This window comes from Maniola hyperantus, chromosome 21, assembly GCF_902806685.2.
Source record: "Maniola hyperantus chromosome 21, iAphHyp1.2, whole genome shotgun sequence".
NCBI lineage: Eukaryota > Metazoa > Arthropoda > Insecta > Lepidoptera > Nymphalidae > Maniola > Maniola hyperantus.
In genome coordinates this window covers 369825-393890 of record NC_048556.1, presented here as the reverse complement: position 1 = coordinate 393890, position 24066 = coordinate 369825, and the positions used below count along the sequence as shown (strand labels likewise).

General features: G+C 38.2%; 1 protein-coding gene across 1 annotated transcript; it reads left to right on the top strand.

The window, feature by feature from the left end:
• Positions 1-1349: 1349 nt before the first annotated feature.
• LOC117992576 (transmembrane protease serine 9-like) lies at positions 1350-23645 on the top strand. The gene is made up of 10 exons (XM_069505962.1): positions 1350-1389; positions 2219-2295; positions 3332-3435; positions 4034-4301; positions 10468-10758; positions 11006-11009; positions 14104-14192; positions 15019-15122; positions 22054-22309; positions 23340-23645. Exons 1-10 carry the CDS (start codon positions 1350-1352, stop codon positions 23643-23645), a joined length of 1539 nt encoding a protein of 512 aa, XP_069362063.1.
• The last annotated feature ends 421 nt before the right edge of the window (positions 23646-24066 follow it).

The following is a 24066-nucleotide window of genomic DNA, read 5'->3' as shown; positions in this document are numbered from 1 at the left end:
CTGAAATTTGACATGCTGATAGCTATTATGACGTAGACATCCGCTAAGAAAGGATTTTTGAAAATTCAACCCCTAAGGGGGTAAAATAGCGGTTTGAAATTTGTGTAGTCCACACGGACGAAGTCGCGCGCATAATAAATAAAATAAATAAGTCGTAAGTCGCGCGCATAAGCTAGTATTAAATAAGTATTAGATAAAAGAAAATTATCGATTATATCGATACGATAAGCAAACTAGAAATCGTAATAGGCTTGCGACTCCTGCGCTTCGCTTCAAGAAAGTCCGAAAGTCGTTTGTGGGAATGAGTGTAATTTTTTATATCCAAATTCCACAATATTATACTAAGCTATAGCAGCTGTGTAGCCTAGTAGTTAGAACGTCCGCCTTCTAATAGGAGGTTGGGGGTCCGATACCGGCCACGCACCTCTAATTTTTCGGAGTTATGTGCGTTTTAATTAATTAAATATCACTTGCTTTAACGGAAAACATCGTGAGGAAACCTGCATGCCTGAGAGTTCTCCATAATGTTCGCAAAGGTGTGTGAAGTCTACCAATCCGCACATGGCCAGCGTGGTAGACTATGGCCAAAACCCTTCTCACTCTGAGAAGAGACTCGTGCTTTGTAGTGAGCCGGTGATGGGTTGATCATGATCATGATGATGATAGCAGCTTTATTTTCTATGGGTTATACATATACCTATACTATACGTATAAACGGGCACTTATGTCATAGATATAATATAATTATTGATGCATCATTGACAAAACAATTTTATATCGTCCAGATTATAGATCCAGATAAACATTCACGGAAATCGTTTGTATATCAAATCAACACAATAAATTTTTATACATTATAATAAAGTACAAAACGAGCCAAGTGCGAGTCGGGCCTCCCTCTTTTATGGTTTTGTACATTAATTATGTTTTGGTCACAGCTTACAAACTACTTTATGAATCGTTGTTTTCAGTTCGTTTCAGTTTTCAGTCAGTTTCGTTGTTACATAATATACGGAAATTTCATATTTTAACTAGTTTTTGAGATAGACCCCGTCACAAAAATGGTCTAAAACGGACAACTTTGACAAGTCCCCAGGATATTTTCGTTATTTAAAAAAAAAAAATCGGTTTTGGGTCAACGTTCTACTTCCAGATATCCAAGTCCAAAATTTCTGGTTTGTAATTGATTTCGTCTACAAACTAAAGACCCGTGACACTCGGACAGACAGACGGAGAGCTGAGCGACATTATTAGAGCTTTGTTTTACCCTTTGGGTACGGAATCTTAAAATTGTATTTAGTAGTAAGGGTTACAATATAATTTACGTATTTGGGTATTGAGGCAGTAAGATGTTGGTGTCTTGGTTTTTGGCGTTGGTGTTTTTTGCCGGTAAATATATTTATTACCTAAATTTACTAGCTTATATCATGCACCTATAGTACGCGACAGGTTGAGATGGCAACCGGGGCGGGGACGCCCCGCACACCCGCACAGCCCCCGCGCTAGCCCAGTGCGGGCGAACGCGGGTGACGTTCCCCCACCTCATACCACGATTGCCATCTCGACCTGTCACGGAGAGAAGATCTTAGCTCTGTAGTGAGCCGCCGATGGGTTGATCATGATGATGAAGATGATGCACTGCTGAAGCGAGTAAAATCTCCGCTTTTCGAGCTTAAAAGGCAACTTAATGCAATATCCGTTAGTTTTAACAATCTGTGTTGTTGGCATGTTGATATAATAATTAAAATATGTAGTTACATATACTTACCTACTTGCAAAAAAGTTTTTTGTTAATTTTAGGGTTCCATACCTCAAAATTAAAAACGGAACCCTTAAAGGATCACTTTGTAGTCTGTCTGTCTGTCTGTCAAGAAACCTATAGGTTTCCGTTGACCTAGAATCATGAAATTTGGCAGGTAGGTAGCTCTTATAGCAGACATTCGGGGAAAATCTGCAAACCGTGAATTTGTAACCAACATCACACAAAAAAATTAAATTGTGGTCATGAACTAATAACTCATAAGAATTTTCAACTTTGAAAGTAAGATAACTATACCAAGTGGGGTATCATATGAAAGGGCTTTGTCTGTTCATTTTAAAACGGATTTATTTTTATTTTTATATATTACTTTTTGATTTATCGTGCAAAATGTCGAAAAACTCTGAGTCACACTTGGTCGGTTTTTGTGTTAGTTTCAACCTTGGTCTGTTCTTTCAGGATCAATAGCATGTCGTTCAAGTAAGATTGTGGGGGGTGCGCCTACAACTGTTGAAGTGTACCCTTCCATTGTCCAAGTATGTATTCACTTATTTAAGAGATTTTTTTTTAAATTCAGATACTAGTTATCCCATGACTGCAATCTCACCTGATGGTAAGTGATGATGCCGTCTTAGATGGTAGCGGGATAACCTGAAAGGGGTATTGTAGTTTCATTAAACCCATAGGTACTCGTTTGGTGTCTAGGAGACATCGTTCCGGAACGGTAAATCGCTTGGCGGCACAGCTTTGCTGGCAGGATGGTAACTAGCCACGCCGAAGCCTCCCAGACCAGAGAAAATTTAGAAATTATAAAATTCCAAATATTCCCTACCGGGAATGGAACCCGGGACCTCATAATAATCTAAAACTATAAAAGGAAAAGGTGACTGACTGCCTGACTGAGCTGTTGATAGATCAGTCAGCTCAAACTACTGGACGGATTGGGCATGCAGATAGCTATTATGACGTAGGCATCCGCTAAGAAAGGATTTTTGAAAATTCTACTGCTAAGGGGGTGAAATACGGGTTTGAAATTTGTGTAGTCCACGAGGACGAATCGCGAGCATAAGCTAGTCTAAATATATAAAAGGAAAAGGTGACTGACTGATCTATGAACGCACAGTTCAAACTACTAGACGGATTGGGCTGAAATTTGGCATGCAGATAGCTATTATGACGTAGGCATCCGCTAAGAAAGGATTTTTGAAAATTCTACTGCTAAGGGGGTGAAATACGGGTTTGAAATTTGTGTAGTCCACGCGGACGAATCGCGAGCATAAGCTAGTCTAAATATATAAAAGGAAAAGGTGACTGACTGATCTATGAACGCACAGTTCAAACTACTAGACGGATTGGGCTGAAATTTGGCATGCAGATAGCTATTATGACGCAGGCATCCGCTAGGAAGGGATTTTTGAAAATTCAACCCCTAAGGGAGTACAGTAGTCGAAAGTTAAGTAAAAAAATAAAATACCCCGAACTCGCTAGCATAAGCTGAGAGGTTGTCAAATTGCCATGTTAGGGACTTAGGGTGGTCTAAAAGCTAAATGAATGTAATTTTTTTTTGGACAGGTTGACATGCAACACGTTTGGTCAGGGCAGTGGAATCAAGAATGCGGCGCTATCATCCTCACATCAACTAATGTTTTATCTGCTGCACACTGTTTCGATGGACCGTTAGTATATGACCTACTAGCTTATTCCCGCGACTTCGTCCGCGCGGACTACACAAATTTCAACCCCCATTTCACCCCTTTAGGTAGGTGGAATTAGATTTTTTAAAATCCCGTGGGAACTCTTTGATTTTCCGGGATAAAAAGTAGCCTCGAGATATTTATCTATACTCATGCAAAAAATCACGTCAATCCGTTGCATCGTTGCGACGTGATTGAAGGACAAACCAACAAACCAATAAACCAATACCAACCAATAAATCAAACAAACACACTTAATAATAAGGGTACTGATTAACCTTAAAAAAAAGATAAGAGAGGACTCGCCATAATTCATATCAGTACCCTTACCTATTATAAATGCGAAAGTGTGTTTGTTTGTTGGTTTGGTGGTTTGTCCTTCAATCACGTCGCAACGGTGTAACGGATTGACGTGATTTTTTGCATGGGTATAGATAAGACCTGGAGAGTGACAATTGGCTACTTTTTATCCCGGAAAATCAAAGAGTTCCCACGGGATTTTAAAAAAAACATAAGTTCACGCGGACGAAGTCGCGGGCATCAGCTAGTTGATCAATAAAATAAACGGTTTTATTTTCAGGTATTACGGGCCAAAGTTTCGTCGCATAAGAGCCGGTGCCACGTATAGACAAAACGGAGGATCCTTAGCATACGTGGAGGAGGCATATAACCATCCCTCCTATGGTCTGCAGATAGGCTTCGACGGTGACATCACCGTGGTCAGACTAAAGGACTCCCTGGTGTACTCCCCCGTCGTCCAGCAGACTTCCATCCCTCCCCAGGATAGCTTCATCCCCGACAACCTGCCGGTTATACACGCTGGCTGGGGTGACACTACGGTAAGTAACGTCATCATCATCATGATCAACCCATCGCCGGCTCACTACAGAGCACGGGTCTCCGAGTGAGAAGGGTTTTGGCCATAGTCTACCACGCTGGTCATGTGCGGATTGGTACACTTCACACACCTTTGACAACATTACGGAGAACTCTCAGGCATGCAGGTTTTCTCACGATGTTTTCCTTCACCGTTAAAGCAAGTGATATTTAATTACTTAAAACGCACAAAGCTCCAAAAAATTAGAGGTGAGTGCCCGGGATAGAACCTCCGACCTTCGATTAGAAGGCGGACATCCTAACCGCTAGGCTATCAGCTTCGTAACATACAACCTTGAAAAGCAAAAAACAAGCTTTGCATTCTATAAAATGGTAATTGAGCATACATATTGAAAAACTAGCTTATGCTCACGACTTTGTCCTCGTGGACTACACAAACTTCAAACCCCTATTTCACCCCCTTAGGGGTTGAATTTTCAAATTCCTTTCTTAGCGGATGCCTACGTCATAATGCTATCTGCATGCCAAATTTCAGCCCGATCCATCCAGTAGTTTGAGCTGTGCGTTGATAGATCAGTCAGTCAGTTAGTCACCTTTTCCTTTTATATACTTATGTAAAGAAAACCACTTTACCCATGGACACCTATTCAGTGCTTTTCTTTAATTTATTACTTTGTCTTTGGTGCATAAAAGACATATCCTGAAGTCTGTGGACTTAGCTTGTCAAATGTCACTACTGACAGTTATGTCAATTGAATCTGAAGTTTTGTCGGTGTTTTGAAGTAAACGGATATTTTGTGTTTATAATTAGAAAAGATTAATTGTTAAAACCGTAAATAAAGGCTTTAAATGTTGTTTCTGTAGTTGTATAGAAACGCAATTAAGTCTTGGTTTCATTCCCCGAATCCACTCAAGAATAAAATAACATTATAAAACAACATTTTCTGCATATATTTCACTAAACATGGAACGGTTGCGGTTTGATTTTGTTGTGAAACCAGCAGCGGATGGAAAATCAAATACCATCTGTATAACCTCGATAGCTACACCTACAGGACAGATATTTGGAATACCTGCCGAGCTTCAACCTGCAAATTTGCACCAAGTAATTACAAACACTTCCAACTATGCCAAGGTAAGAAAATCATTGCTTAAAAGACATCAAACAAGGAAAATATGGATAACCTTGACAGATGATATATCAAAAGTATATTTGGATGAAGAACAAAACTTACAGTTTAATGATTTTTACTTAGAAGAGATTATAGAAAAAACAAATAGTCCTGAATCTATACCTAGTGGCTCAAGTGGAACGTTGGAAAAACTATTAGAGAAATTGCTGGAAGAAAAACCAATCAAATCAGAAACTCAGAGTTTGGGGAAAATTGCAAAGGACTTTACAATTGAGAAATTCACCGGCAGAAACTCAAATGCTGACCAATGGATTAAAGATTTTAATAAAGAATGTGAACGTTTCCAGATCAACGAAGATAGAAAGAAAATTGAAATTCTAAAAAATTTTTTGGAATACTCTAGTGTAGACTGGTACAGTTGCATGATAATAAAACTTACGGTGGAATCAGAATGGAGCAAATGGGAGGAAAATTTTTGTGAAACGTTTAAAAACAAAGGATGGTCACCCAGTCGATATGCTCTAGCTTTCAAATATCAGACAGGCTTGTTACTTGAGTATGCCTTAAAAAAAGAAAAATTGTTACTGGAAGTAAGAAAATCAATTGATACTGGGACACTCATAGACCTTATAGCATTCGGTTATGTGTATAATATGTAGCTGATAAAATTGACAGAGAAACTTTACAAGGAACCGAAGATCTCTACAATGAATTAGGAAGATTGGAACATTTAGTTGGAAAAAATAAATATGATAAAAAAGTTCTATATATCCTGATACAAAATCCAAAAAAAATGAAGAAAAAAAACCATGTCAAATCTGTGTCCGCGAAAAAAAAGGGAAACGTTATCATCCTGAGGAAAATTGCTGGTTTAAAGGGAAAAACAAAAATGCAGTTGTAAAAACAGTAAATAACTCAGAATTGGAAATTGAACTGAACGAGGAAAATCCAAAAAACTAGAGGTGCCACCATTAATAAAAGTCAAGTTACTATTAAATGATACTTTAAATGTTTCCGGAATTTATGACTCGGGTTCAAATGTATCATTAATAAATGCAAGATTATTAAAGATATATCCAAACGAAAATACAGATAGTATACAAAAAGTAAACTTGAAGACTATTAATGGTGAGAAGAAAACAAAAGGGATGGTAACACTAAAAATAAAAATCTACAATATTGAAAGAAATATGGATGTTTATGTAGTCGATAATGAAAATTTTAACTATGATTTTCTAATTGGTTTGGATTGCATAAAAAATTTCAACTTAACACAAAATGAAAAATTAGAGATTATACAATGTAACAATCCAAAAGAAAAGAACGTAACTTCAAATGAAAAGGATACGAAAAACGATAACTACTCAAAAACTGATACATCAAAGATAACAAATGTCAAAATTCCTGATGTACTAGGTGACAAAAATGAAGAAGGTTTGTTTTTACACTCAGATGTATTAAAGCAAGAAACTAGACACACAAATAAATGTGAAATAAATTTCAATGAACATATAAACTTTGATGGATTTGAAATCTTAGTAAACCATCTAGATTTATACCAACAATCAGAAATTGATAAGCTAATAGAAAAATACAAATCGGTTTTTGCTAAAGATAAATATGATATAGGTACTGTAAGAGATTATGAAGCTCATATTGACTTAATGGTAGATAAGTATTGCTGCAAACGTCCATACAGATGCACACCTGAAGATAGAAAAGAAATAGAAAATCAAATAGCAAAACTATTAAAAAAAAAATTGATTGAGGATTCGTATAGCCCGTTTGCTGCTCCAGTTACTCTGGCATATAAAAAAGAAGATGAAAAAAGAACAAGATTGTGTATAGATTTCAGAGAACTGAACAAAATTGTAGTCCCTCAATCTCAACCTTTTCCTTTGATAGAGGATTTAATGTCAAAAACTGTAAACTGTAACTATTTTTCTACTTTGGACATAAATTCAGCATTTTGGTCAATTCCTTTGAAAATTCAAAATAGATACAAGACTGCATTTGTAACACAGGAGGGCCATTTTCAATGGACTTGTCTCCCATTTGGCCTAAAGACGGCACCAGCTATTTTCCAAAGAATATTGGGAAACATTATTAGAAAATATGAACTCTCTAATTTTGCGGTAAATTTTATAGATGATATCTTAATTTTTTCAAAAACTTTCAAAGATCATTTATTACATCTATCAAGACTAATGGAAGCAATACTAACAGAAGGTTTTAGACTAAAATTTTCTAAATGTTCTTTTGCAAATAATTATGCCAAATATTTAGGTCATATAATTGAAAACAATTCAATCAGACCTCTGAAAGATTATTTGACCGCTGTGAAGAACTTTCCAATACCAAAAACAAGGAAAAATATACGACAATTCCTAGGAAAAGTAAATTTTCATCATAAATTCGTACCACACAGTGCGATTATCCTAGATCCGTTACACAATTTACTACGAAAAGATGTGAAATTTATATGGTCTGCAGAATGTCAAGAATCATTTGATAAAATAAAAGCATTACTATGTTCAGAACCAATTCTTAATATCTTTAACCCTGAAAAACCGATAAAGATTTACACGGATGCTAGTATCAAAGGTGTGGGAGCGGTGTTAAAACAAGAAGATAAAAACGGCGATATTAAGCCAGTTGCTTACTTTTCAAAAAAATTTACTGAAACTCAAAAAACTAAGAAAGCAATATATCTAGAATGCCTAGCAATAAAAGAAGCTGTGAAATATTGGCAGCACTGGCTTATGGGAAAAGAATTTACAGTATACTCTGATCATAAACCGTTAGAAAATATGAACATTAAGGCTAGAACTGACGAAGAACTAGGGGATTTGATGTATTATTTATCCCAATATAATTTTAAAATTAAATATAATCCAGGAAAATCAAACCAAGAAGCAGACTGTTTAAGCAGAAACCCAGTTCTAGAACCCAACGATAACAATGAAGATTTTTTAAAAGTAGTAAATTTAATAACCCTAGAAGATATAAAAAATGACCAACACTCAAATCTAGATCCACAAAAAGAAAAACTTGTATTTGAAAATGGAATTTATTACAAAAACAATAGAAGAAGGAAAAAAATCATACTGTCAGAAGAACTTAGCAAAACTCTAATAAAAGACGTCCATGACACTTATTGCCACATTGGGAGGACTCAGATGATAAGTAAAATAACACCATTTTACACAGCAAAGAATATCATCGCAAGCATTAAACAAATTTGTGATGAATGTGAAATTTGTATAAAAAACAAATCAAGGAGGAAGTCAAAATATGGCTTAATGTCACATTTAGGTCCAGCAACACGTCCGTTTGAAATTGTCTCTATTGATACAATTGGAGGCTTTGGAGGATCACGGTCAACAAAAAAATACTTGCACCTTCTGGTCGATCATTTCACAAGGTATGCCTATATATTCACATCAAGAAACCAAAGCTCCACAGATTTTATTAAGCTAATAAAAAATGTGACACAAAGCTATAATATAGATATGGTATTAACGGACCAATATCCTGGTATAAACTCCAAAGAATTTAAAGAATTCCTGAAGAACGAAAGCATAACAATGATTTTCACTGCTGTGGATTCACCATTTTCTAATGGACTTAATGAAAGGCTAAATCAAACTTTAGTCAATAAGATAAGATGCAAAATAAATGAAAGTGAGAAAAAAATAGCATGGACTACTATTGCACAAAAATGTGTAGAAAAATATAACGAAACAGAACATACAGTTACAAAATTTGCTCCAAAATACCTCTTAGAAGGCGAAAATGTAAACATTCTACCACTTGAATTAAAATCAAGATGTACAAAAGAAGATCTGAAAAGAGATAGACAACTAGCTTTGGAGAACACAATAAAATCTCACAATTATAATAAAAAAATATTCGACCGTCATAGAGAAGAATATAAATTGGATGTGGGAGACAGAGTTTATGTGGAAAACGGAAATCGGCTAAATAGGAAGAAAATGGATGAATTGAGGATTGGGCCATACACTATTCTGAAGAAAATTTCAAATTCAATCTATGAAGTTGATACCGGACGCAAGAAAGCTGAATCAAATCTTTACCACATTACAAAACTGTCTCCAGTGTTTGATAATAACTGAACAATTACATACGTTATCACATGCAATTGTTACTCTGACGGGGGTGGAGATGTAAAGAAAACCACTTTACCCATGGACACCTATTCAGTGCTTTTCTTTAATTTATTACTTTGTCTTTGGTGCATAAAAGACATATCCTGAAGTCTGTGGACTTAGCTTGTCAAATGTCACTACTGACAGTTATGTCAATTGAATCTGAAGTTTTGTCGGTGTTTTGAAGTAAACGGATATTTTGTGTTTATAATTAGAAAAGATTAATTGTTAAAACCGTAAATAAAGGCTTTAAATGTTGTTTCTGTAGTTGTATAGAAACGCAATTAAGTCTTGGTTTCATTCCCCGAATCCACTCAAGAATAAAATAACATTATACTTATAATATATAGATGTATAATAAACATAAGTAGGTAGTGCTAAATAATGCACCCGCCTGCCATACATTTTCTAAGATTCATGTTTATGACCTTATCAATTATTAGTAGGTACTATTTTATAGGATGCAAAATTTATTTTTCCTTTTCAGTTACCAGTTACTATTTATTAGCAGTCAAGTTTTCTTGTTTTTTTATTACGTCATTTTATTTCCTTGTTTTTAGTGTAAATTTAATAATACAGTATTTTATTAATTACTAGCTGATGGTCGCGACTTCGTACGCGTCGATTTAGGTATTCAAAAATCCCGTGGGAACTCTTTGATTTTCCGGGATAAAAAGTAGCCTATGGCACTCTCCAAGTCTTTGACTATACCCATGCAAAAAATCATGTCAATCCGTTGCTCCGTTGTGACGTGATTGAAGGACAAACCAACAAACCAAAAAACCAACAAACAAACACACTTTCGCATTTATAATAAGGGCACTGATAGAGTTTGGCGTTGGAAGGTTCAATTATGATTTGGTTTTCTTCCACAGCAACAAGGCACGTGGTCGGACGTTCTGCAGCACGTCCAAGTCTACACCATCAACAACGACCTCTGCCGTGAGCGGTACGATACCCTCTCCAATAACCTTCCTGTCACCAAAAGAATGATCTGCAATGGTATCCTCGACGTCGGCGGCAAAGGCTCCTGCCAAGGTGACTCCGGAGGACCTCTGTACTACGGGAACATCACTATTGGGGTGGTATCCTGGGGCCACGGGTGTGCGAATGAGACTTTCCCTGGTGTCAGCATCAATGTTGCTTCATACAGTGACTGGATTATTGCTCAAACCTTATAATTCTTCTCCGCACAGTTTGTTCTTTTCACCAGAGCCTCGTATTATAAAATAAATTGTTTAATTTATAGTGTTGTGTTTTATTTTAAGTACCTATCTTCATAAGATCGCGTCCACAGTCCACATCCAATAAAAATCGTCGTGTCTCCAAATCCTTTTTAATCGACTTCAAAAAAGGAGGAGGTTCTCAATTCATCGGAATCTTTTTTTAAAATAAATAAGTACATACTTTCAGGACGGTATTAGTAGATAGTGTTTTTTATTTAGAAAGTTATACGCATAAATGTAAACTTATATCTAAATAATAGCTGCTCCGGCGAACTTCGTACCGCCTAACAGTCGATTCTTTTTCAGGCAATTTTTTAAATTTTTCTCTCCGTAAGAACCATCCCCGTAGGTACTTCAAGGAATATTACAAAAAAAGAATTAGCGAAATCGGTTCAGCTGTTCTCGAGATTTGCGATCAGCAACACATTCAGCGATTCATTTTTAATATATAACAGGACAACTCATATAAAATTTTAAGGTGCTTTTATAGATGACTTAACTACAATACATGCCGCCCCATCGTTACAAAGGAAGGTTTCTAATAAGGTTTGCATTTGTAAACTATATGAACTAGACAATAATTATTATGTCTTTTGGCTTTTAGGGTTCCATACCTCAAAAGGAAAAACGGAACCCTTATAGGATCACTTTGTTGTCTGTCTGTCTGTCGGTCTGTCAAGAAACCTACAGGGTACTTCCTGTTGACCTAGAATCATGAAAGGCAGGTAGGTAGGACTTGTAGCTGACATTCGGGGAAAAACCAGAAAACCGTGAATTTGTGGTTACATCACACAAAAAAAATTAAATTGTGGTCATAAACTAATAATTATTATTTTTAATTTTCGAAGTAAGATAACTATATAAAGTGGGGTATCATATGTAAGGTCTTCACCTGTGCATTCTAAAACTGATTTTTATTTATTTTTATGCATCATAGTTTTTAAATTATCGTGCAAAGTGTCGAAAAAATACCACTGTAGTAGTTAGTACGGAACCCTCGGTGGGCGAGCCGGACTCGCATTCGGTCGGTTTTTATTATGCTGATGCGGAATGGAATAAGCTGTGATAGCCTAGTGGTAAAGACGTCCGCCTTCTAATCGGAGGTCGGGGGTTCGATCCCGGGCACGCACCTCTAACTTTTCGGAGTTATGTGCGTTTTAATTCATTAAATATCACTTGCGTTAACGGTGAAGGAAAACATCGTGAGGAAACCTACATACCTGAGAGTTCTCCATAATGCTCTCAAAGGTGTGTGAAGTCTACCAATCCGCACATGGCCAGCGTTGTAGTCTCTAGCCAAAACCCTTCTCACTGTGAGAGAAGACCCGTGCTTTGTAGTGAGCCGGTGATGGGTTGATCATGATATGATGATGATGCGGAATGCCTTCAAGGGGTATAAAGTTTTTCTCGGATCCACTTACTCATGGCTGACTCAATCCATGACTAATTTACTGTTAGATCATTATTTTATTGGTGCTACTGATAATAATTATATCCTAATATTCTAATCCTTCCTAATCCTAATATCGCTAACCATATTATAAATGCAAAAGTGTGTTTGTTGGTTTGATTTGTTTGTCCTTCAATCACGTCGCAACGGAGCAACGGATCGACGTGATATTTTGCATGGGCATAGTTTAAGACCTGGAGAGTGACATAGGCTACTTTTTATCCCGGAAAAGCAAAGAGTTCCCACGGGATTTTAAAAAACCTAAATCCACGCTGACGAAGTCGCGGGCATCAGTTAGTTAACAATATTCCTGAGTGCTTGGTTTTGGAACCGTGAATGGTTATCCTGGTAGATCAAACAATTCCCGTTTGACGAAGCCGCGGGCATCATCTAATTGATGACTGACTGACTGATCTATCAACGCACAGTTCAAACTACTAGACGCTATTATGACGTAGACATTCGCTAAGAAAGGATTTTTGAAAATTCAAGCTCTAAAGGAGTGAAATGGGGGTTTGAAATTTGTGTAGTCCACGCGGACCAAGTCGCGAGCGCAAGTTAGTTAGTTTATATTGTAACGATTATCGTTTTTATATCAATATATTCTTAGTAAAGTTTTATACACTGTGATATGATAAAGTAAAAATGTATTTAAATATAGTAGTAGAGTAGTTATTACTTTACTTGTTTGTGTATTGAGGCAGTAAGATGTTGGTGCCTTGGTTTTTCGCGTTAGCGGTTTTTGCTGGTAAATATATCTGTTACAGTTCTTGCAATTCACGAAGGCGAGTGGCTCATGCTTGTGTTTATAGCGCGTGATACACATGCTAGTTACTCGCACAAAAGCATGCCAGTTACAAGCAAGAACGAGCTACTAGCATGTGTATCGAGGTTCTGCCAGTAGCTCGCATGCCAGTACATGGCATACCAGTAGATCGCAAGGCGTTTGATTTTTTTCCCTTGAGTATAATGAATAAACTTTTATTTAGTTACTAGCTTCTGCCCGCGGCTTCGCCTGCGTGGCCTACAGGAAACAAATGGCATTATTTTTCAGAAACAAACATTATAACATGACACGCACTCTGAACAGCACCGAATAACACATATAACCTTCCAACCCCCATTTCACTCCTTTAGGGGGGGGGGGGGGATTTCCTCATAGTCGTTTCTTAGCTGACACCTAACCTCAAGAAAAAACCTACTTTCGAAATTTCAAGTCAATTATAATATCAATAATTAAAACTTTCCCATACAATCTTTCAACCCCTATTTTACCACCCTTATGGGCAAATTTTCCTAAAATCCTGAAACAAATTTTTCTTCATTTGTAATCGAAAACCCAAATACCAATTTTCATGCAAATAACTTGAAAAATGATCGACTTTCATACAAACTTCCATCCCCCATTTAACCCACTTAGGGGTGGAATTTCGAAAAATCCTTTCTTAGTGGATACCTACTCTTCACAAAGAACAGACCCTCCAAATTTTATGTCTTTAGGACCAGCGGTTTAGGCTGTGCGTTGATATCTATGTCAGTCAGTCAGTCAGTCAGGACTTTGAATTTTATATATATAGATTTTGCTTAGAAGATAAACATATTATCACAGAAACCTTCTCAGAGAAACGCGTAAGCGACGCGATTTGCCTGGCGTTTTAGACCTTCTGGAGTTTGCACTCGTATCATCGTTATTCATTGATAGTTCAATGTAATGAGGCCGCCTCTACAGTGCGCCTCTTTCACATTTCAATGAGAGATAATCTCAGATTATAGGCCTTAAAATAGTTAAGTTATAAGTATGCCAACTTGTTGTATGTTTTGTTCTGTCCTTTCAGGACCAGTAACATGCCGATCGTTCGATGCCTTGCCGAAAATAGTGGGGGGTGAACCTACAACTGTTGACGTACACCCTTCCATTGTTCAGGTATGTGCTCATCATCATGATCAACCCATCGACGGCTCACTACCGAGGACGGGTCTCCTCTCAAAATGAAAAGGGTTTGGCCAACATCCACAATGTTGGCCAAGTACGGGTTGACAAATTTCATATAAGTACCTTTGAGAATATTATGGACCACTCGCAGGCGTGCAGGTTTCCTCGAGATGTTTACTTTCACCGTTAAAATTTGTGATATTTTTAATTGCTTGCTGTATCTTTTCGTTATGTGAACTCCGGAAAGTTAGAGAAGCATGCCCGGGATAGAACCCGCGCTCCGCCGTATATGAGGCCGACATCTTAACTACTAGGCTATCACCGCTTTTCATATGTGTATATTATAATAATATGGTTTTCTGTATAAAGACTACGTTGCGAAAAGAGATTCAGAAGGAGAAATTAAATATCGAAAGAAATAACAATGTAGTATAGTCCGTACAAAATGACTCCTCACGCGCCATTTTAACTCTATGGGTCAACTGTCATGTCAAAAGTACGGCTCACCTTTAAAATAAATGGTTGATTTCGTAAAACCTGCATCAATCATCATTACAATTGCAATTGATGAGATTAGCTGAATTTATTGTATTCTTGTTGTTGTTCTTGTTGCATTGCAGCCAATAGTAAGCGAGCGTCAACCAATCAGAGGTGATTGCGATCGAGACATTGTAGCTGTCATTCTACTGCAATCAAGGCCCATATTCTGTGGCCCAGCTTTGAGCTAAGGACTAAAATTGTACTTTTGACATGAAATTTGACATAAAAAGTTAAACTTTACGCGTTACATAAGAGATTTTTTGTAATTTTTTGACAGATTGACATACAAAACGTTTGGACAGGCGCGTGGAACCAAGGATGTGGCGGTACCATCCTCACAGCAAGAACCGTGTTGTCTGCTGCACACTGTTTCGTTCCACCGTTAGTATCTGGTTGCTGAGTTCACATTGGACTGTAGTATTCATAGAAAAGACTGGATTTAGGCACTGGTCTATAAGCATGTACAATTGGTTCTGATTCTGAGCACAACCTAATTTTAGAGTTAGTATTCACATCCTCTTCTTACTAATGTAATATGAAAAGAACAGACGCGGTTTGACAGTTTTAAATTTAATTTTTAGATTTGTAGCGTGCACTAAAATTTAGAGTCTTTAAATGTAAAGTTCATGTTCTTCCATTTTTAACCGACTTCAAAAAAAGGAGGAGGTTATAATACCATAATTAATTCATAACATATTCATAACATTCATAACATAGCATAATTCCATGGAGCTACTAAAAATTGTGAAATAAAATTTTTTTACAAAAAAAATAAAAACCGACTTCGTTACACAAACACTAAAAATTGAAAAATAATTTAATTTATTACCAAATATATTATGTATATTGGAGGGTCGATATTGAAAGAGTTCTTACTGTCTGTAGACACCGTGAAAAGAAACGTATGAGCTTTACTCTACGGAAGGTAGCCATCTTTATTTTAGTTGTCAGAGTTGGACTTTGACACGCACGCATTTGTCATTGTTCAAAATTCTCTCTCGCGTTAAATTAATTAAGTATCAGATTATAGCTTAGCTAATCTTTATTATTTGAGATAGGTAGGTAGTTTCTTAATCGTGATATTTAATTCGGTGATTGTGATATAGTTAGAACAGTAATTGTTCGATGCTAATGTACGTTGTGTTAAATCGTAACATCTAGTGCCATCCGGTGACTTTGCCTGCAAAGCACTATTAATAATGTTCGCGTAGTTGTTTGACGAATATGGAATACTAATTATTGGTGAATATTAGAGTAGTTCGTGAGTTAACGTTTGGCTCAGTGGATAGATTATTATAAGGACATCCGTTAAGGTTATTTCTGCAGACGCTAGTGATTTAGAGTGTAATTGGAGATATACCGGCAGTTGAGATAATGATTAGTTTGAAGTGATAGTTTAGTGTGATAGTAACTTGAAGTTAACTTTGATAGTAGGTACCCGCTTTAGAATCGTATAACCCGGTTGGTAAAGAATCATTGATGACTCTCGTGTAATGTTGAAATGGATTAGACAATGAGTTGCCCATGAGATCGAATAGCTTACATTCTACCTGGTTTCTGTTGTGATCGCTTATTTGGGTGGATAGTAGTCGTGGCGCGTGTGGCGCACGATGCTATGGTGTTCTGTATGCAGATGTGCACAGAGTGGAGAAGGTAGAGCTATTGCGATATTCTGAATTAGTAATGAGAAGTCAATTATAAGATCTGGTTTAGATCGTAAGAGAGTCGATGCAATGATCCTTTTAAGAGCGTTCATGAAGTTGTGATTGATTACCTTGAGATGATTAGATAACGGAGTAGGTCGTGACTTGATTGAGAGGTTGCAATAGCAATTGCGCCCTAATCACACGATGTAGTGTTTAGCTTAGGTTAGCTAGTTTAGAGTGAGGTGAGGGGTCGCTGTGAGGGGTGGTTGGAGGCGACCATAGGTAGGGTTAGGTTAGGGTGATCTGGTTGTGTTACGTTGATGGTTTCCATGTGCGATACGTTACTGAGAACTATTTGTAAAGAACATGGATTAAAGTACCTACTTATTAATTACTACCTTCTGATGTCGGCTAAAGATGAATAATAATTATCAGCCATCCTCCTGTTCTCCGACATCAGAAGTGGGATACACGATTTATGCCCACATTTTCGAAAATCATTGCAACACTAGCTTTGTTTAAAAAAAAAAAAAAAGTTACAAGATTTTTTTTTTTTTTTTTATTTATTTGTGCAAGACATGTTTTCAATTTTAATACCCACACCTGGTCTTTCTTGAAAAGCTTGATTTACTTTTGTGTGTTTTGAATAAAAAGAGAAAGAAAAAAGGATTATTTTGTGTAGAGATGCGCTAAGGAGTGGTGAAAGTGGCCGTGATTTAATGGAGTTAAACTCAAATCATTTATTCAAAATAGTTAAGTTTAGTTAATTTACAATTTTGACTGTCAGTTGTAGGAGTTATGTGGTATGGTGGTGATGGTGAATTGCGTAAGCTTGGAGCTAAGGCTACGAGGGTTCCAAACTACTTGGTTTCCTTACTAAATGGTTATAGCATTGGGAGTGTGATGTCCCAGCACGGTTGTCATCTAATTTAATGCCACTACTACCTAGTGGTCCACTACATCAGACCACTAGCTAGTGGTCTGATGTTTTCAGCTGCTGAGATTGACTATTTAGCACTCTCAGATCATGATGCTACTTGGGCATTGGCAGTAAGGGTTGAAAAAAAAGTGCGATATAGGTCTGCATGGTCTTAATGTGGGAGGGACTACAACGGGGATAATACGAAATAATTTTATTCATGAAATTTATCTTGTCCCTTACATTTTCGAATATTCGGAAAGCGTCGGCGAGGCATTTGATTCCTTTCATGATGTCGTATAACTTTTCTATGTGCTGTGTTTACCCTCTAAGAAGGTGAAAATGGATAATTGTAATAATAAAACGGTATGGTTGACTGAAGGGATTTTTGGTATAATAGAGTCACGGAGTGACACTGAAGCTGGGCTAAGATGAGATGAGGACTGGCTCTGTAGAGGAGTGCGCTATTCGCCTATGCAGTGTATTTGCAGACATAGTGAATCAGTCGTTTGAATAAGGGGTTTTCCCTAGCAACTTAAAAATTTCTATAGTTACCATTCCTGTAGCCCGTGTTCAAAAAAAAAAAAAAGGCGATTGATGTGGCACCGTCCTATAACATTGGTGCCAATATTAGCGGGAATGATTGGAAAGGTAATGGTGAAACGTCTCAAAAAAATTCAATGCCAATGGTGTGCTCGTGGATGAACGATTTGGTTTTTGCAATGACAGCTCCACTGTCGAGGATTGTTTCTGTTTAAGTGGAATAGATAATGATAGCCTGAATGACAGGGTACCTATTGCTATTATTTTTCTGGATGTGACTAAGGCTTTTGACTTTGTGAATCATAAAATATTATTGGATAAATTAGATGGATATGGTGTTGCAAGAAGAGCTTATGAATGGATAGAGTCGTATTTGAATGGACTGAAAATGTGCGCTGGGATTGCTAGAATGAAAAATAATACCAAAGGGTGTACGAATCTCCACTGGAATGTGATAAGCGAGGGGTACCTCAGAGTGTATGGTATGTGTGGTGTATTAGAATCCTTCCGTTTGAACTGACTTCAAAAACGGAGGAGGTTTTTAAATTCGCCGGAATATTTGTTTTCTTTTTGTAACTTGTATTGGTGACATTACGATAGCGACCATTGTTCGTTGTGTATTGTTTGCAGATGATAGAATAATGTTGAAGGAACGTAGGAATGGGAATTGAACGGCGCTTTGGAGGATAATTAATTGAATTAGTAATAATGACTTGGAAGTGCGCTTAAATAAAACTAAAATGATGCAGTTCATGATCATGCGACGATGGAGAGGGTTGATGAGTTAAAGTTTTTGGGAATAATTTGCGACAAGAACTCTAATTTGAGGGTGCACATTAGGTGTGTGTGCTGAATTGGACGAATTTGTGTATGCGTGGGGGTCCTTCCACTGTGATGTATGAGCATAGAGGATATGGGCGTATTTATTAGGAGATGTCAAAAATATTTCCAACGAGATTATGAGGTAAGGATGAGTGGGTCGGTTGGATGCACGCACGAGATATGCATTTCAGAATGTCACAGTGGTACATGCATTAAAAGCGTTTGCGCTATGGCTGTAAAAAAAAAATGAACATTAAGCTGCTGATTGACCTCAAAAGGATGAGTTTGGATGTGTATAAGGAAGAGCTTAGTGAATTGCTTTTGGAAAAGTGCTATTGCGACGTTAAAGAATATTTGATTTATAAAAATGGGTTGTCTAAACGGCGAGGTGGCCATTTAGATGATAAACGGCGAGGTGGCTGTTTTGAAAAAAAAAGGGGGTTGTCTAAAAGGCGAGGTGGCCATTTAGATGATAAACGGCGAGGTGGCTGTTTTGAAAAAAAAGGGAGTTGTCTAAAAGGCGAGGTGGCCATTTAGATGATAAACGGCGAGGTGGCTGTTCCGATAATGGATGGACGGCGGCGTGGCCGTTTCAGCTGAGGGGAGTTAGCTTGGTGTATAGTGTGGTGGGTATTTGGAACAGGTGATAGGATCAGTAGCGGGGTACTGCTGGAGTTCGGGTTTTATGAGACATAATTATGAGCGGTGAGTCTATTATGGCAAATGGTGCAGTGTGTTTTAGAAGTTGCTACTATGGATAAAGTTGGGCTATGTTTGGTTGTGTCATGCTTGTTTTATTTGTAATGGTTGTGATATGCATGCTTTAGAATATGTGGTTTGTGTGCTTGTGCTGATTGTCAGGATGAACGAGCGGATGTTCTGACGTTTATAAAATGTTTGTGCTTGATACATACTAGCGCCCGAGGACGGTCGCATGTCAGAATGGCCGTATTGGAGGGTCGATATTGAAAGAGTTCTTACTGTCTGTAGACACCGTGAAAAGAAACGTATGAGCTTTACTCTACGGAAGGTAGCCATCTTTATTTTAGTTGTCAGAGTTGGACTTTGACACGCACGCATTTGTCATTGTTCAAAATTCTCTCTCGCGTTAAATTAATTAAGTATCAGATTATAGCTTAGCTAATCTTTATTATTTGAGATAGGTAGGTAGTTTCTTAATCGTGATATTTAATTCGGTGATTGTGATATAGTTAGAACAGTAATTGTTCGATGCTAATGTACGTTGTGTTAAATCGTAACATCTAGTGCCATCCGGTGACTTTGCCTGCAAAGCACTATTAATAATGTTCGCGTAGTTGTTTGACGAATATGGAATACTAATTATTGGTGAATATTAGAGTAGTTCGTGAGTTAACGTTTGGCTCAGTGGATAGATTATTATAAGGACATCCGTTAAGGTTATTTCTGCAGACGCTAGTGATTTAGAGTGTAATTGGAGATATACCGGCAGTTGAGATAATGATTAGTTTGAAGTGATAGTTTAGTGTGATAGTAACTTGAAGTTAACTTTGATAGTAGGTACCCGCTTTAGAATCGTATAACCCGGTTGGTAAAGAATCATTGATGACTCTCGTGTAATGTTGAAATGGATTAGACAATGAGTTGCCCATGAGATCGAATAGCTTACATTCTACCTGGTTTCTGTTGTGATCGCTTATTTGGGTGGATAGTAGTCGTGGCGCGTGTGGCGCACGATGCTATGGTGTTCTGTATGCAGATGTGCACAGAGTGGAGAAGGTAGAGCTATTGCGATATTCTGAATTAGTAATGAGAAGTCAATTATAAGATCTGGTTTAGATCGTAAGAGAGTCGATGCAATGATCCTTTTAAGAGCGTTCATGAAGTTGTGATTGATTACCTTGAGATGATTAGATAACGGAGTAGGTCGTGACTTGATTGAGAGGTTGCAATAGCAATTGCGCCCTAATCACACGATGTAGTGTTTAGCTTAGGTTAGCTAGTTTAGAGTGAGGTGAGGGGTCGCTGTGAGGGGTGGTTGGAGGCGACCATAGGTAGGGTTAGGTTAGGGTGATCTGGTTGTGTTACGTTGATGGTTTCCATGTGCGATACGTTACTGAGAACTATTTGTAAAGAACATGGATTAAAGTACCTACTTATTAATTACTACCTTCTGATGTCGGCTAAAGATGAATAATAATTATCAGCCATCCTCCTGTTCTCCGACATGTATATACAAGAGTTAATATAGTTCCATAATAATATTTTTTGGGGTCGGTACCAAAAAGTATTATTATGGAACTATATTAACTCTTGTATACATAATATATTCGGTAATAAATTAAATTATTTTTCAATTTTTAGTGTTTGTGTAACGAAGTCGGTTTTTATTTTTTTTGTAAAAAATTTTTTAGCATTGGAAAAGGATGCAGATACTCTAAATTTAGTTTAGAGAACGACAACGGAATCGGTGCCGTGTGCGCCTGATGACAGGTGTCGGCTGACACACCGCGCCTCTCACACGCCCTGGTTTAGTGCAGTTACATAAGAAAGCTCAGAGTCACTCAGCGGGCGATGGAGAGAGCTATGCTTATCACGTAATCAAATCAGAAATGAGGAGATCCGTAGAAGAACTAGAGTAACCGACATAGCTCAACGGGTTGCGAAGCTGAAGTGGCAATGGACAGGGCACATAGTTCGTAAAACCGATAGACGTTGGGGTCTCAAGGTGCTGGAATGGCGATCTCACACCGGGAGACGCAGCGTTGGAAGACCCCTCACTAGGTGGATGGACGGCATCAGACGAGTCGCAGGGAGCCGCTGGATTCAGGCCGCGCAAGAGCGTGGCGTGTGGAAGTCCTGTTGGCACCCTTCGGATACGGAATCCTAACAAATACTGTCTTTTCTTCACTTTGTTTAGTTTTTAGGGTTCCGTACCTCAAAAGGAAAAACGGAACCCTTATAGGATCACTTTGTTGTCTGTCTGTCTGTCTGTCAAGAAACCTACAGGGTACTGCCCCGTTGACCTAGAATCATGAAATTTGGCAGGTAGGTAGATTTTATAGCTGACATTTGGGGAAAATTCTGAAAACCGTGAATTTAGGGTTAGATCACACAAAAAATTAAATTGTGGTCATGAACTAATAATTAGTATTTTCAACTTTCGAAGTGAGTGACTATATTAAGTGGGGTGTCATATGAAAGGTCTTCACCTGTACATTCTAAAACAGATTTTTATTTGTTTTTATACATCATAGTTTTTGAATTATCGTGCCGAATGTCGAAAAAATACGACTGTAGTAAAACCCTCATTGCGCGAGCCTGAGTCGCACTTGGCCGGGATTTTTTTAATTCTGTAAGTAGTAAGTAGTTTTCATTCTTCTTTCTTTTCTTTTCTTTTCAGTTTGTACAGGCCAAGGTTTCGTCGCGTAAGAGCCGGAGCCACGTATAGACACCAAGGAGGATCTATAGCCTACGTGGAGGATGCCTTCAAGCATCCCTCTTATGGTCAGAATGGCTTCGACGGTGACATTGTCGTGGTCAGACTAATAGAGCGCCTGGTGTACTCCTCCGTCATCCAGCAGGCCGCCATCCCTCCACAGGATAGCTTCATCCCTGACAACCTGCCGGTGGTCCACGCTGGCTGGGGTTCCACTGTGGTGAGTAACATACTTCTAGGTTAGAGCTAGAGATTACACTTAGCAGCGACTCGAGCTAATAGCTAGCTGTCTCTTACACACTTGTATAGAATTGAGTAGGACGCACTATAATCCCACCATTCCCTAAAAAAAAAATTCGAACATTCCAGAACGAATGGGAACGTTAACGTGTCGTACAAAATCTCGGAATATGCCCGACTATACCTTGAAAAAAGCTGTGATAGGTTAGGACGTAGTGGCGTGCACAGGGTTTGAAGCTAGGGTAGGCATTAGTTAGGTAGGAATCTGTTTACTGGCAGGTCTTATGAAAATATGCATTGAGCTATTACAACTCGGGTAAGCAGTGCATTTATGCCTCTATGACCTGCACGCCACTGTTAGGACGTCAGCCTTCTAATCGGAGGCCGTGGGTTCGATCCGAGGCACGCACCTAACTTTTCGGAGTTATGTGCGTTTATAAATATCACTTGCGTTAAATAATTAAATATCACTTGCTTTAACGGTGAAGGAAAACATCGTGAGGAAACCTGGACGCCTGAGAGTTCTCCATAATGTTCTCAAAGGTGTGTGAAGTCTACCAATCCGCACATGGCCAGCGTGGTAGACTATGGCCAAAAGCCTTCTCAATCTGAGACGAGACCCGTGCTCTGTAGTGAGCCGGCGATGGGTTGATCATGCTGATACCTTGATCAGGGGCATAGATCACATAGACATCAGGGTATAGATAAAGACCAGCCCCCCAATTGTGTAAGAATAACCATTTCATGGCTATCGCAATCGTCAAGAAATTCTGCCCTTTGATTGGCTGTGAAAAAATGTAAACAGCGAATCAACCAATCAAAGGGCAGAATTTCTTGACTATTGCGATAGCCATGAAATGGTTATTCTTACACAATCGGGGGGCTGGAGAGTGAAATAGGCTACTTTTTATCCCGGAAAATCAAAAAGTTCCCACGGGATTTTTAAAACACTAATTCCACGCGGACGAAGTCGCGGGCATCAGCTAGTCTTATAAGTTTTAATTTAACAGCTCGATGGCCCGCCTTCGGAAGTTCTGCAGCACGTCCAAGTCTACACCATCAACAACGACCTCTGCCGTGAGCGGTACGATGCCCTCCCAGAGGACGCACCTGTCACCAAGAATATGATCTGCGTGGGCATCCTCGACGTCGGCGGCAAGGACGCCTGCCACGGAGACTCCGGGGGACCTCTGTACTACGGGAACATCACTATCGGGGTGGTGTCCTGGGGCCGGGGATGTGCCCACGCCACTTACCCTGGTGTCAGCACCGCTGTTGCTCCATACGTTGATTGGATTATCGATCACTCCATATAGATCGTCCTAGAATTCTTTACACCAGGGCCGTGTTATAATTAAATTGGTAAATTTATCGTTTCGTGTTTTATTTTATTGGATATCGCAGAAGCTTGCGAGATGTTTGCGTAATATAACATTTCCACACACACACACACACACACACACACACACACACACACACACGCACACACGCGCGCGCGCGCGCGCACTTATATTGTCATATTGTATGAGGAGAGCGATGATCACTGCAACACAGTGTAAACTTCTGCAGGATCATCGTTCCCAGCTGTTATTGTTTGTGAAATTGTTGTGTGAAAAATAAAGATATTTTTTTTTTTTTTTAAATTAATTATCGCGATTACATCTTACAAATTCAACAACTGACCATCAAATCAAATCAAATGGTTTATTCAAAATAGGTAATAAATTACACTTTTTG

Bases quoted from the DNA above. Each gene is read 5' to 3' on its own strand.
- LOC117992576 (XM_069505962.1), top strand. From the start codon at position 1,350: ATGTTGGTGTCTTGGTTTTTGGCGTTGGTGTTTTTTGCCG. The intron at 1,390-2,218 runs GTAAATATATTT...CTGTTCTTTCAG, and splicing joins GGCGTTGGTGTTTTTTGCCG to GATCAATAGCATGTCGTTCA. The intron at 3,436-4,033 runs GTTAGTATATGA...TTTTATTTTCAG, and splicing joins GCACACTGTTTCGATGGACC to GTATTACGGGCCAAAGTTTC.